At 29.6% G+C, this 13,327-nt stretch overlaps 1 protein-coding gene across 1 annotated transcript in view; it reads left to right on the top strand.

Annotated features, from left to right (window-relative positions):
- The window catches only part of LOC142317519 (spatacsin-like), a 185,104-nt gene that overhangs the window by 76,188 nt on the left and 95,589 nt on the right, over positions 1 to 13,327 (top strand). The window contains exons 13-15 of the mRNA XM_075354080.1: positions 3,825 to 3,949; positions 8,164 to 8,395; positions 10,162 to 10,380. Of these exons, the coding sequence (XP_075210195.1) occupies positions 3,825 to 3,949; positions 8,164 to 8,395; positions 10,162 to 10,380 (576 nt within the window). The remainder of the gene's footprint in view (positions 1 to 3,824; positions 3,950 to 8,163; positions 8,396 to 10,161; positions 10,381 to 13,327) is intronic.

The following is a 13,327-nucleotide window of genomic DNA, read 5'->3' as shown; positions in this document are numbered from 1 at the left end:
CCCATTCAGTTTATTATTAAAATTCCTGTGTCCTGATAATGCCTGCGTTGTGTACTGATCCACGTGAGCCACTTCCTTCTGCATCTTTCTGGATATCTGGGAAAATTGTGTATGTATCTCTTCCTTTCATTGAGTTTTTCCTTCTATCTTGCCACTCAATGAAATCCTCTTCTATTATCTTTCCCTCACTTTGCTGCAGCAATTTTTAATTTTTACACGTATTTGATTTCCTTAACTGTGTGATCTTCTTTTGTTCTCTAGCTGTTGATATTAAGTGGGTTTACACCAGAATCACTTGTATCACATCACTCGAGATAGTGCAATGTTCTCTAATTATCTCTAGGATTAATATTATTGTGTAATGTCCTCTAATTACTATCTCTAGGAGTAATCTTTACGCACTCAGTGGGATCTTCCTAAAACCTGAGCTTGCCCTGAGTGCCCATATTGACACTCCACACAACATTATTTGGGAAATCCAGTCCCCATTTGTAATTAACAACACTTCTTACTTTATTAAATGCATTGAATGCTTTTTTTCTGGCATGTGACAGATGTTCCTTGTATTGCCTTCTTTCATCAGTTACAACATCCAAATGTCTGTGGGTTTTGGTATGCTAAATATTTCTCCCTCCAACTTTCAACAATGGTTTTTTCTGCAGGATACCTTTGAGCATCATCATTGTCATTTTTTCAGCAGTAAAAACCATTTTGCGCTTCTCACTCCGTTTCCTCAATATTTCCACTGCTGTTCTGGTTCAATCTTCCAATTGTATCCTGGAATCAATGTTTCTGATATATGAGCACCACTCATATGTCTAGTCTTATGAATCTCTTGTGTCTAGTCAGAGTTACTTTTTTATGCAGTAGGTCTGTCTAAATATTTACTCATTGAAAATGATGAGGGAAACCACTTCACTTCTAATTTTTTCTTGCTTGCTATTCCTAATTACTGCTATGCTGAACTCAGCTGTCTAATGACTCGTGTTAGGTTGTCCATAATCATTTGGATATAGCACCTAACTTACCTATATATATACATACATTCATGGATCAGTATATATATTGTTTTAAAATAAATTAAGAATATCATGCCCTGTGTTATGTAAGTCCAATGCGATATTACATTATCATAATAAATTTCTAGATCTTATAAAAATCAGATAACATGGACTAGATTTAAAGAATTTTTCCACCAAGATTTGTAAAATCTTTTTTACAAATCTTGGTCAAGTCAAAAGTCTGGAAACTACCAAACTTTACCAGTTGAATCTCAAAAGTTGCAGCTGCTTGTAATGCATTTACACATGTTATTGTTCTACCATTCATTTTTTTGTTTGTTTATAACTCTACAACTCTCAGTGGGATCTTTTTGTATCTATTATCAGTAAGTAAGATTTCTGTCAGTACTTCCCAATCTTATCATTCAGTCATGTTAGCAAATTCTGGAAATTGATGCTGTTAATATTCTGTAATAAAATTTGAATGTTTTTGTCATTATATAAGTAATTAATACTTGCTTTATTTCCTTTTTAAACATTCTGATTTTACATATGTAGCTATCTATTTTTCATTTTTATTTTGAATTATGGATTTTTACTTTTGGGCAATTTTCTTTTCTGTGTATGAAGTTCTTTAAAACCCTTTATTATTATTTTTGTTTGACACCAGCTGTAGCTAAAAAAATTTTGTTTTTTTATATACATATAAAATATGTAATATATAATATATATATATATATATATATTTTTTTTTTTTGAGAAATAATATAAATAGTTTTACTTTTTATGTAGTTCAGAATTTTATCTGTTGATTGTGTTTGGGTGGTAATTTTTCAATTTTGTCAGTTTGTTGAGGATTTTTCAAGATATGTAAAGTTTTTTTTTGTATGAAATTTTTTGTATAGAGGTTACATCACAAAGAGATAGAGAGTAGAGATGTAACATTCAGTGGGTAAATGAAAAAATAAATTAGAAAGTGTTGTCTAGCAATTTATCAGGGAGAGTCAGTAATATTTGCCCTACTTTTTAGGAAACAGAATATCTTTTATAAAAGGAAATGAGAAAAATAGTGTTTGTAAGAATGTTTAATTAAATTTGTTTAAGGTCATAGCTTTTATAGCTTTCTTACTTTTAAGTATATTCTGAAATCTTATTAAAACAATATTAAATCACTCTTTATATTAATTAACTTCATTTAAGTATTTGAACCATGCTAGAAATTTATTATCTGATATTTTCTTAGAAACATCAATTCATGTTGTCAAAACGTTATAGAAGTACTGCATTATAACACTTTCATTATAGGTAAACTATCTGTTAGTGATGATCAGCAAAAAATCATCTAATTTTGACAAATGCATAAAGATGAATGAACTTAAATTAACCTTTTTACCCAAGTTAGTAAATGTTAATTTTTTTCGTACTGAAATTTGATATATCATGTAGGATTAAGTAAATAATCATTGCTATTTACTTACAGATTACATATACTGGTGGCCGATTCATCTAATGTTTAATTATTTTAAATATAAAATGCCAGCACTTCATTATACCTTACATTTAATAAATTGTATTTATTAAATATTAAAATGCGTATTTAGTATCAACTAATATATATCAACGTTGTAACAGTTTTCATGGAAATGAGGAAAAATAACATCATTAGTGGAAAAATGTTACATTAGATGTTTATTGGCTTCATAAATTGTAGAATGTAATTTTATCTTTTTTTATACTTTTTAACATTTTAGATAGGAAAATATTGTGAAAGCAGTCCTTTATTTTAGCCAAACTGGAAAAATGTTAATATTTACAAACTTTTAATTTATACGTGTAGAATCTTTTGTTATTTACTGTATGTCTGATTTTACTGATGTACTATTTTTTCACAGCCCATCAATAATTTTCTCCAACTTTTAGTCATTATTTTCATTTAAGAATGAGTTTAAGTATTATGTGTGAGGTTAGATTGCTCAAGTTCTCAAGGTATCCCTGATTAGACTGAAAATGCCACTTAAATGTCCATGAATTCTTAATGCTAAATAAACAAACTTCATGATTAAAAAAGACCAATGAATTAATTTTGGAAATGAAAGTAAATAATCACTATCTTTGAATAAAGTGCTAATTTACTTGTGCTTAATTTAATAAAATATGTTTGATAGTTAATGTTGTTGTAAACAGAATGTTGCAAAGATGGTAATGCTAAAGGTGGGTTCTATTTTAAAAGTTAGTCTATGAATGAAAAATTCTGATTTTTATATATGAAAAAAAATTAATTATAAACCTCATCATTTTTTTATAAATATATACTGATATAATAAAAATAGAAAAAAACAATCTCAATAAATGCTATTATTTTTAATTTAATAAGAACTAAAATGCCATGATATTAAACTGTCAAAACAATAAACAGTTGAAAAATTACTCTGCGCTATTCAAAATTAGTATTGATGTACATTAATTTTTTAAGTGCATTAAAAATACTCATACCTTTATTGTTTTGTGCTGCAAGTTTAACCTTTAGTATGCGGCATTGTTAGTTAAGCATAGTATACAGTGCTATTTAACTATTCTGTACAATTTCTAAGGTTTAACTGTAAACAACTTAAGCATTTCCTCTAATAAAATAGAGCCTAAAATTTTATAAAAGTCTGTAACCATATTGATTGTTCTTCGATTAAATGGGTGATTGACAAAACTGTGTAATGAGATTTACATACTCAAGTTGCATATTGTTAGAATTTACTGAGTTTATAAGGTAACCTTTTACTTTTATAGAGTACATTCTATTGCCTAAATTTAAATTTTGTCACTTGTTAGATATAACCAGTCGAGACTTATGGAGGACTTTACTAAAAACATTCAGCTATCATTAACTACTGTAATACTCATAAGTGATGAGAAGAGACAGAAAATTATTACGGAGCTCTATTTCAGAACATGGGGTAAGCTTTAATTTTATATCTAATTATTTTTATTTGGAAACTATTATTTACAATTTTAAGCTGGATTCCTGAATGTTAGGTTAATGAAAGATATCCTTTATATTAAATTTTAAGAAAACATGCAAAGAAGGGTTATATATTTTATTATAACTTTTCTAGAGGGTTAAGATCTGGTGTATGAATTAGAAAAATATTTTACTTAATAGAAATAAAATAGCATTAGTAAATTTAAAACCATTGTTTTAAGTACTACTTAACTGATCTTGGTTAACGAAAATTGATATTTTATTTATACATGGCAATCGCAGCATAAAATTGTCTGTATTATTTTATGGTTAAAAATTTTATGTGAACACAAATTTATGATTTAAGTTTTAATTTTATTTCTATTCTAGCAGTATGACCTAAGGCATGCTTTCACATGGATTTTAACAAGAATGATAAGCTGAATGGGATTATATGTAAAATTGCCTTACTTTTGCCAAGAATTGAATCTGAAACTAACTAGTTCTAGAAGCCAGCATGCCAACCAGTACAACTTCTGGCCGGCCATTTTTTATATCATTTAAATATAAAAACCATAAAAATTAATTTTACTGATTTTTAAAGAACTGGTGGCTTATGAATGAGAAAAAAGTTTTAGTTAATGCAAATGAAATAACTTTAGTAATTTTGAAACCGCTGTATTGTACTACTTAACTGGTCTTGTTTAATGAAAATTTACAACTGTAGTTAAATTATTATTGTTATTATCAGCTTAGTTGCTCTATAAGATTTGCTCATTCGAGCCTTGAGGTGATGCCAAGGTGTGCCACTTGGCACTTTGCCTCTTCGTTTCGTGTTCATACTGGAATATCTACATTTCATCACCTGTGATGACATTTTCCAAAAAGTGAGGATCGTTTTCACACATTTCCAAAACATCTTGAGAAATTTCCAGTTGGCAAGATTTTTGGTCGTCAATCAAAATTCTTGGGGACAAGCTTTGCACACACTTTTCTCATGTGCGAATTCTTAGTCACAATCTCATGGACGATACTTTTGAAATATTTAACATGTTGACCATTCAAAAGTTCTTTCATACGTGCCACATTTTCGTCATTTGAGGAGGTTGACAGGTGTGCAACACGGGCTTCATGATCTTCTCACGGCCTTCCAAAAACACCTTGTTCCATCTGTAGGCTTGCGTTTGTGATAAACCCTCATCCCCGAGGTCCTGTTGAACCATTGGAAAAGTTTCCACTACAGACTTGCTGACTTTCACACCAAACTTGATCGCTTATCTTTGTTCCAGTGAGTGCTGCATCATGACTTGTACAAGAGACAAAACAGAGGTTTACGAAACTGCTCATCTTTCACCTCCAAGAGCTTGGAGACAACTGAGCAAAGTACTTGCTCGGTAGTTGACTTGCACCACCATCAGTCCCGGCAGATGAGAGTGCACTGCAATGTACAGTTGCTTCTCAATAAAAGCATGACATTACTTTCTGGACAGACCTTGTATGTTATATAAAATGTTTGTATTCATGTCATTGCAAGCAATTTTTAAATTTTCAGTTTAAAACTGTGAAGTAATTACCATAAAGAGTAAATTGAATAATTATCTTTTAACTACATTAAATAATTGATGTCTTCTTGAAACATAATTATTGATAGTTGTTCAGTTATTCAAAAATATTTTAAAATAGAATAATATCCATCAATTTCATAAAAAACATGTACACATTTTTATTATACATTCTCAGCCACTAAATGAGAAATGTAGCATTTTCTAAACAGTAAAATTAAGTTGTTTGTTAATAAAGTTTGTTGACAGCTGATATTTAGAATATTAAACATGTTTGGTTCTAGTGTTAACTTGGTATATTAAACAATATGTGATATAAATTGTTTAATTCTTATTAATGGAAGCCACATCATAGATGATGTGAAACAGTGTAGTTAAAATATGTACACAAATATAGATTTGATTGCATAATTATTTCTTGTTTATTCTCACCAATAAAAAATATAATGGAATAAAACATAAAATTATACAACTTACAGCAGCGTTTCTCAACCTTTCAGTATTTTAGACCCAATATTCAGTAATAATTTTCATCGCACTCCCCCCTCATTCAATAATAATGTATTTTGAGTATTTTGACGCTAAAGCTACATTAAGACCTTAATTACAAACGTTACAATTAAAATTAATCTATGTTACCAAGAACAAGTAAATTTATTGATATTTGGCAACACTTCACAATGAGTATGTTAACAAACCTTGAGAATTCTTCAAATTAAAATCATATGAAAAACAAACATAATTTTTAAAAAAAGCTTTGTGAATGAAAAAGCTTTATATGTCTCTTACAAAGTTTCATATAAAATTGTCAGATGTAGAAAAGCCTCATACCGTTGGTGAAGAGCTTATTTTGCCAGCTGCAATTGAGATTGTAGAAACTACATTTGGAGATAATTTTGCCAAACAACTGTAGTCCATACCTCTAACAAATGATATGGTTGCCCATTGGGTTGTTGATATAGCTGAAGATTTACAGCATCAGCTTTTTGGGAAGTTGCATGACAAATTGCTTTCAATTCAGCTTGATGAGGTAACAGATAGCAATAAAGATGCTCATTTCATTGCCTATGTTCGATTTTGTGATGGTGTGTTAACAGTAGAAGAACTGCTTTTCTGTAAATCAATAGAACTCAAAGCAACTGCATTCACATTATTTGCTATCTTAAATGATTTTATAAATGAGACAAACATAGAGTGGAAAAATTGCATTGGAATATGCACCGGTGGTGCTCATTCAGTGTCTGGAAGATTCCAAAGTATACAAGCACTTGTGAAACAAAAATCTCTACTATGTGTCTGGACAGATTGCATGATCCACAGAGAAGCTCTGGCTTCCAAAGAAATGAGTCCTGTTCTGAATATTGTGCTAATGACGCTTGTAACTGTAGTATATTATATAAAAATGAGACATCTCAAAAATCTTTTCTGTACTTTGTAAAGATATGGATGCAGTACATACAGCATTACTATTTTATTGTGAGGCAAGATGGTTCACGTAGAAAATTTTTGCAATGTATTTCTGAATTAAGAGATGAAATTGCCATCTTTCTAGAAGAGGAAAACCGATCGGAAGCCGAGAAGTTTTGAGATTGTTTATTTGTGATGGAATTGAGCTACTTGGTTGATATATTTGAGAAATTAAAACCTTGAATCTTCAGCTCCAAGGAGCAAATACACATGTGTTGGATACAAATGATAAAGGTAATGTTTTTTGTACAAAACTGGAATTGTGGAGCAGAGATTTAAAGCAAAAAAACCTAGAAATGTTTGCAAATGTAGATGAATGTGTTAAGTCTTACAAGGCTAAGAACGAAATGTGGAAGTTGTTTTTGTAACCATTGAAAATCATTTAGCCATGCTGGCAAAGAATTTAAAAAAGTATTTTCTTGCTGACGACAACTTGGTAGCAAGTTACGAGTGGGTTAGGGATGCGTTTCAGAATACTTCCAAAGGACTCTCAACTGCTGAAGAAGAACTCTTCATGGACTTGAAGAGTCCATGAAGAGTTTTGATTTCGCCGCAAGTGGCAAAATCAAAAGAGAGTTTAGTAATAGATCACTCTTTGAATTTTGTGCAGGGGTGGATAATGAGTTTCCTGCACTGAAAACAAGAGCTTTTTGTATATTATTACCATTTTCAACATCCTACCTTTGCAAATCAGATTTCCTGGGGTGGCTGCTCTGAAGACAAAATATAGATTTCAGCTAAATATAGAAAAAGAACTCAGAGTGTCTGTTTCTAATATTATACCTTTGAAAAACTTTGCTGTGGAAGACAGGCCCAAGTAAGTCGCTAGTAATTATTAAACTAGTTTTTTTTAGTATTGATAAGTTAATTATAAAATTCATTGTGCACTACTGGTACAATCCTATTTATAAGTGTATTATATCAATGTAAATGTATTTTATTATTTATTATTCAGAATATATTTTGTTTTGCTTTCCTGTTAGTAAATTAATAAACTTTTTTATATTTTCTTTTTGATATGCTTGTACTCTCCACTTGGTGTTATCATGTCCCCCTAGAGGTGTGCGCCCTACAGGTTGAGAAACATTGACTTGCAGAATGAAGTATTCTGAATGAATAATTTATATATATATTTTTTTAATTAATATTTAATTGTAACTTTTACTTTTTTTTTTTTAAGATACTAGTTTGCTGCTAAAACTGAAACGAGAGGATTGTTGGACTTATTTGATAGAAACCAATTGTGTAGAGGGATTGCTTGTTTGGTTGGGCATGAAACAGCCACCTCACCAGTTTCCGTGGCCTACTGATTTATTCAACCAGTGGACTATTACACAGGAAATGACAGATTCAGTTCATAATTTAAATTGCACTGAAAGTACAAAGGAGATCCTTTTTAATTCCCTTGCCTTGTAAGAAGTATTTCAGATTAATTTAATTATCTTATTGTTTCTTTTTGTGTTTTTAACAAAAATTGAGTAAAATTCAGCTTATTGATGATCTGGAGATAGCTGTCTGGATAAAGCAAAAAGAAAGAATGAGAAAATAATAATTGTTGATATTTTTTTATTGTGCCTTACTTGGGTTAGTAGATATTTAATTGTTTCTTGCTGCTGAGCCTTGAAAGAAACTATAAAATAATTACAAAAATAAATGATCTGATAAATTCATGCCCTAAATAGAAATACAAAAAAAATCTTTTAAATATAAAAAATTATTATTTAAAACGTGTAATTTATTTAATGCACCCAGTTATATTGCTTATCTAGATGAAGGTGCTGGTTGATTGTGTTACTTGATTGAAAGATTAGTTTAGCATGTTCATCTTTATAGTTTTATATTTTTCAAATTTTGTATTAGTAATTAATACATTAATACATTAGTGGTATACACTTAAGATTACCAAAATTATTGCAATTAAATATACTTATTTAACATTTAAAATCAGTGTATAAGCTAAATATTATTTTTTATTCATTTGAATTGATGGTAAATAAATTTTAAGTCGATATTATTTAATAAAAATAACAGTGCACATTTTATAATTAGAAACATATTAAATTAGTAGAATATAAGTGTCAATACTAATTGAAATTAATCATATTTTATGTAATACAATTAATGCATAGTGCTTCTGAAAACAGCTATAAGTTTTATATAATAAATAATTAGATGAGGAATATGGAGTAGTATTATAAGATATCTAAAACATTTTTGTGTGACCTTTGTTTTGAAAATGTGTCTATCTATTTATAAATTCTGTCTGGAAACTAAAGGTCTGTGCCTAGTAACAGCTACTCTACTTCTTTTTGAACTCAGGGTTTAGACTCAGATTCTTTCTGATAAAAGGCAGAGATGCTACCAGTCCACCACAGAAATCGTTATTGGCATTGTCATTAAATTAATATAAGTAAATTTAGTTCATCAAACTGCTGGTTATGTACTTGGCCTTATCTTAATGATGCTATAAGGCCAAGTATGCTAACCATACAAATTATATACCAAAACTTCACATGTTACTGTAAATATCATTTACATGATTACCAAAAAAATTGATAAAATATTTAATAAAATAAATAATTTGTTGTAACTATAATGGTTGAATGATATTAAATAAAATAATGTGATTAATTTTTTGGAATTTATATCATTTATTTTTTTTTTTAAAGCAAGTAACTTTATTGACTGCTCTGCTATTAGCCATTAAAAACATCAATAGCATCCAGCAAAACCAACCAGCATATTTAAGTTTTGTGAGCTAAAGGAATTGGTTCCTTTGGCGAAAAACATAGAGGATGTACCTTTGACAGTTGTTATTTTACATGTCTTAAAATTCTTCAATCCCTAGTGAGCTACTTCCATAGATATTTTAGTTTTTGTGAAACGATGAGATTGTAAGGGTTACAAGCAATTAATTGTAAGACTAATTCATTTTTAATAAATTTTGAGTTTGTTTTGTTCATTTTCTTGCCACTACCATCCTTGATAACCTGCTATATTGTCACAGTATTTTAAAATTCATTCTTTATTTTGTGAAATCTTTATAAAGGGTACTTACCAATTTTAGGTTCATTATGTCAGTGTTACTATATGGTTAGTCTTATTTAAGAGAATATCTCTATGTTTTATGCATAAAGACAATTTTATTTTGTTATTGTCTTAAGTTTTTTTTTTTCAGGCAGGGTCTGTTTTGTACAGAGAGCAAGAAAAACCCACAAAAAATATTTAAAAGACTGGCTGCAACAAAGACAATAGTGCCAACTGAAGATATAGTTAGTGGTGAACTTTGTAATAATTTTCTTAAATTTGCTAGTGATTCAAACTTGGTAGAATTTGTAGTTGCTGTTCACAAACAATTACCTTCTTTCTTGTGTTTAAATACTTGGAGAGGTCAGAGGTAAGAAAAACAATATTATTTTTGTTTGAATTATAATTTTAATGAACTTAAAAAGATGTTTATATTTAAATAATGTAGTTTTAATTTTAAACATTCATTTATTTTGGTGGGTTCTGTCCTGACAATTTTGATAAAAAATGGCTAGTCGTTTTAAAATTTTTTTAAAAATATTACCATAAGTTTCAATATTAATATTGTTCCAGGAGATGAAGTATTCATTGATATTTTTTCTATTACAGTTGAATTCAAATACATAAATGCTTTATTACCCGTAGCACTACTGTTTTGCAATGATATTGAACAGTGATGTATTCAGCAATGATGAAGGTTATGTTTATTTTTTGGTAGTAAATATTTAAACAGTTAAAACATAAAAAAAACAAAAAAAAAACACAAAACTAAGGTTATTGCTTTACTTTTAGTTTGTTGTATACAAATTAAAAAAAAAAACTTTATTAAGTTTGTTTTCTTGATAAATAGATTCAAAGTTTATTTGTGTCAATTTTTTTTTTTAATTTTTTCAAAATTTACAAATATGAGATATAAATTATTTACTCTTTAAATTATACTTATCCATCCAAAAGACATATTTTAATGTGTGCAACTTTTTTTACTAATTAAGACATAATCTGCTGAATGTGCACATTCTTTGTGAAAAAATATTTTAAGCAAACCCATTCTGCATTGGAAAATACATATTAATATACCAGCAGTAAAATCCAACAAGAAAATATATTCAGTTTCGTGTGGGTGGTGTTCATTTATTTCCATTACTTATAGAAACAGTAGTTGTGCCTCAGAAAAAATTGATAAAGACCAAATAGACACAAAATACAACCTTTAATAGCTTTTATTGTGTGTATGGGGGGGGGGGGGATTGCTTGAAAATTGTTACATGGGGAAATAGCCTCTTATTAATATTTCATGTTGAAAGATAAAACTTACACAAATCATGGATTATGATACATCTAAAGCAAACTTTATTAAAACTGATTTTGGTATTAAGTAATATTATGAGATAAGAAATAAAATTACTTAATATAAATTGTATGAAATGAAATATTAATGAGCTTGTTTGCATCTTAATTATATTTGTTTTAACGCAAAACACAAGACATAAAAAGACCATGTTAATGAGATGTGTACATAATTTATATAACAGTTATAATTTTCTGTTCTATAGTACAATCATTTTTGATTCAAAGTTACTCATTTTTTCAAATATTATTTTTATGCTAATTGTGAAGCTCATCAGATTTTCATAATTAATAAGTAGACACCAGATTATATGCATTTGCATATTAAGCCCATTCTCACCAGTTATTGTATATTTTCCTTAAAATCTAGTGATTATGCATATTTTCACTATATTTACAATATTTTTTTGGTAGGATACCTAGTTAATAAATAAAATCTTATGTTGTAGCTGGCCAAACTTATTAGCTGCATGGCTCTTAGAGCACACTTAACAGCTGCACGTCTATGATTGTGGTAGGATAATATTATTATGAGGCCAAATAAAACAGACTCATGCAAGACAAAGATGGACGAAACTATTCTGTGTCCCGCACACCTACTGCAGCACTCCTCCCACTAGGCAATTAAATTACGCAAGTTATTGTTGATACTCTCATTGCATTAGTTTAGTTTTTTTATTTATTTAAGCAAGGTTTAATGTATACCATACCTCCCAAAAAAAAAGTGCCTCTTCATAGATAGCTGACTATCCTGAAACATTTACATATGACGGAAATGTTTTATATTGTCGAGTTTGCGAGAAAAATATTTCGTGCAGGAAAAAGTTTCAAATAGTTCAGCATGTCAAGACAAGTCTTCTTAGATTGCAAAAGAAAGGCCCACAAGAACAACTTATAAAAGCGGCAAGTAGCAGTGATTTCACTTCCAAAGGTAAACAGAAAAACTACTGTAGCATAGATTTATGTGAAACATTGCTTACAAGTAATATTCCTCTTCACAAACTTACAAATCTTACCTTCAAAAATTTTCTGTGAAAATATTGATTGAATCAAAATATACCAGATGAATCAACATTGCGTAACGATTGCATACCAACAGTTTACCTACATATTCTGAAAGAAATACGCAATGAACTCATGGATAGCATTATTTGGATTTCAGCTGATGAAACTACCGATAGTTGTGGCCATTACATTGCAAATTTAATTTTCGGTGCATTAAAACTAGACCCTTCTTCTTTGTGTCTGGTGGCCTACAAAGACCTTGAAAAGACAAATCATTCTATGATCGTTAGATTTGTGAATGAGCGTATTAAAAAAATATTTCCTGAATCTTTTGCAGATGAAAGAGTGTTTATATTTCTCTTAGACGCTGCTTCCTATATGATTATGGCAGTCAAGGCCCTCCAAGTATTTTATCCCAATTTGATTCTTGTGACGTGCTTTGCTCACAGAGTACATCGATTCGCTCAAGAAGTACAATGCATGTTTGGGAATGTAAATAAACTGATTTCATCAACACAGAAAGTGTTCCTTAAGGCACCTGCTTGCAATAAGGCCTATAAAGAAAAACTGCCAAATAAGCCTTTACCTCCTGAACCAGTGGTAACTTGATGGAGAACGTGGATTGAAGCTGTACTGTTTTACAATGAATATTTCGTGGCCATCAAAGGTATAGTAAATGACTTTGATAGTGCACAGGCTATGGCAGTTTGTCAGTCCAAGGAAGGATTTAACGATTCTAGTATTAAAAAAAAAAAACACAGCTGTGATTAGCATTCATTTTTCCCACATACCAGCCAGTATTAAAAAGCTCGAAACTCAGGTCTGGCGTTGACCGAATCTATTCAGTTAATGAATAAAATCCGCCAAATGAACTCTCATTGCCAGAGGTATTCCCATGTAAACTTAAAGAGAAATTTGAAAACATTTTGAACAGTAACCCAGGCTTTGATAGTTTTATTAATGGG

The sequence above is a fragment of the Lycorma delicatula genome, chromosome 1, assembly GCF_047948215.1.
Source record: "Lycorma delicatula isolate Av1 chromosome 1, ASM4794821v1, whole genome shotgun sequence".
In the NCBI taxonomy this organism is placed as follows: domain Eukaryota; kingdom Metazoa; phylum Arthropoda; class Insecta; order Hemiptera; family Fulgoridae; genus Lycorma; species Lycorma delicatula.
The sequence above is the reverse complement of the archived record's forward strand: the minus strand, read 5'-3'. Positions and strand labels throughout refer to the sequence as shown.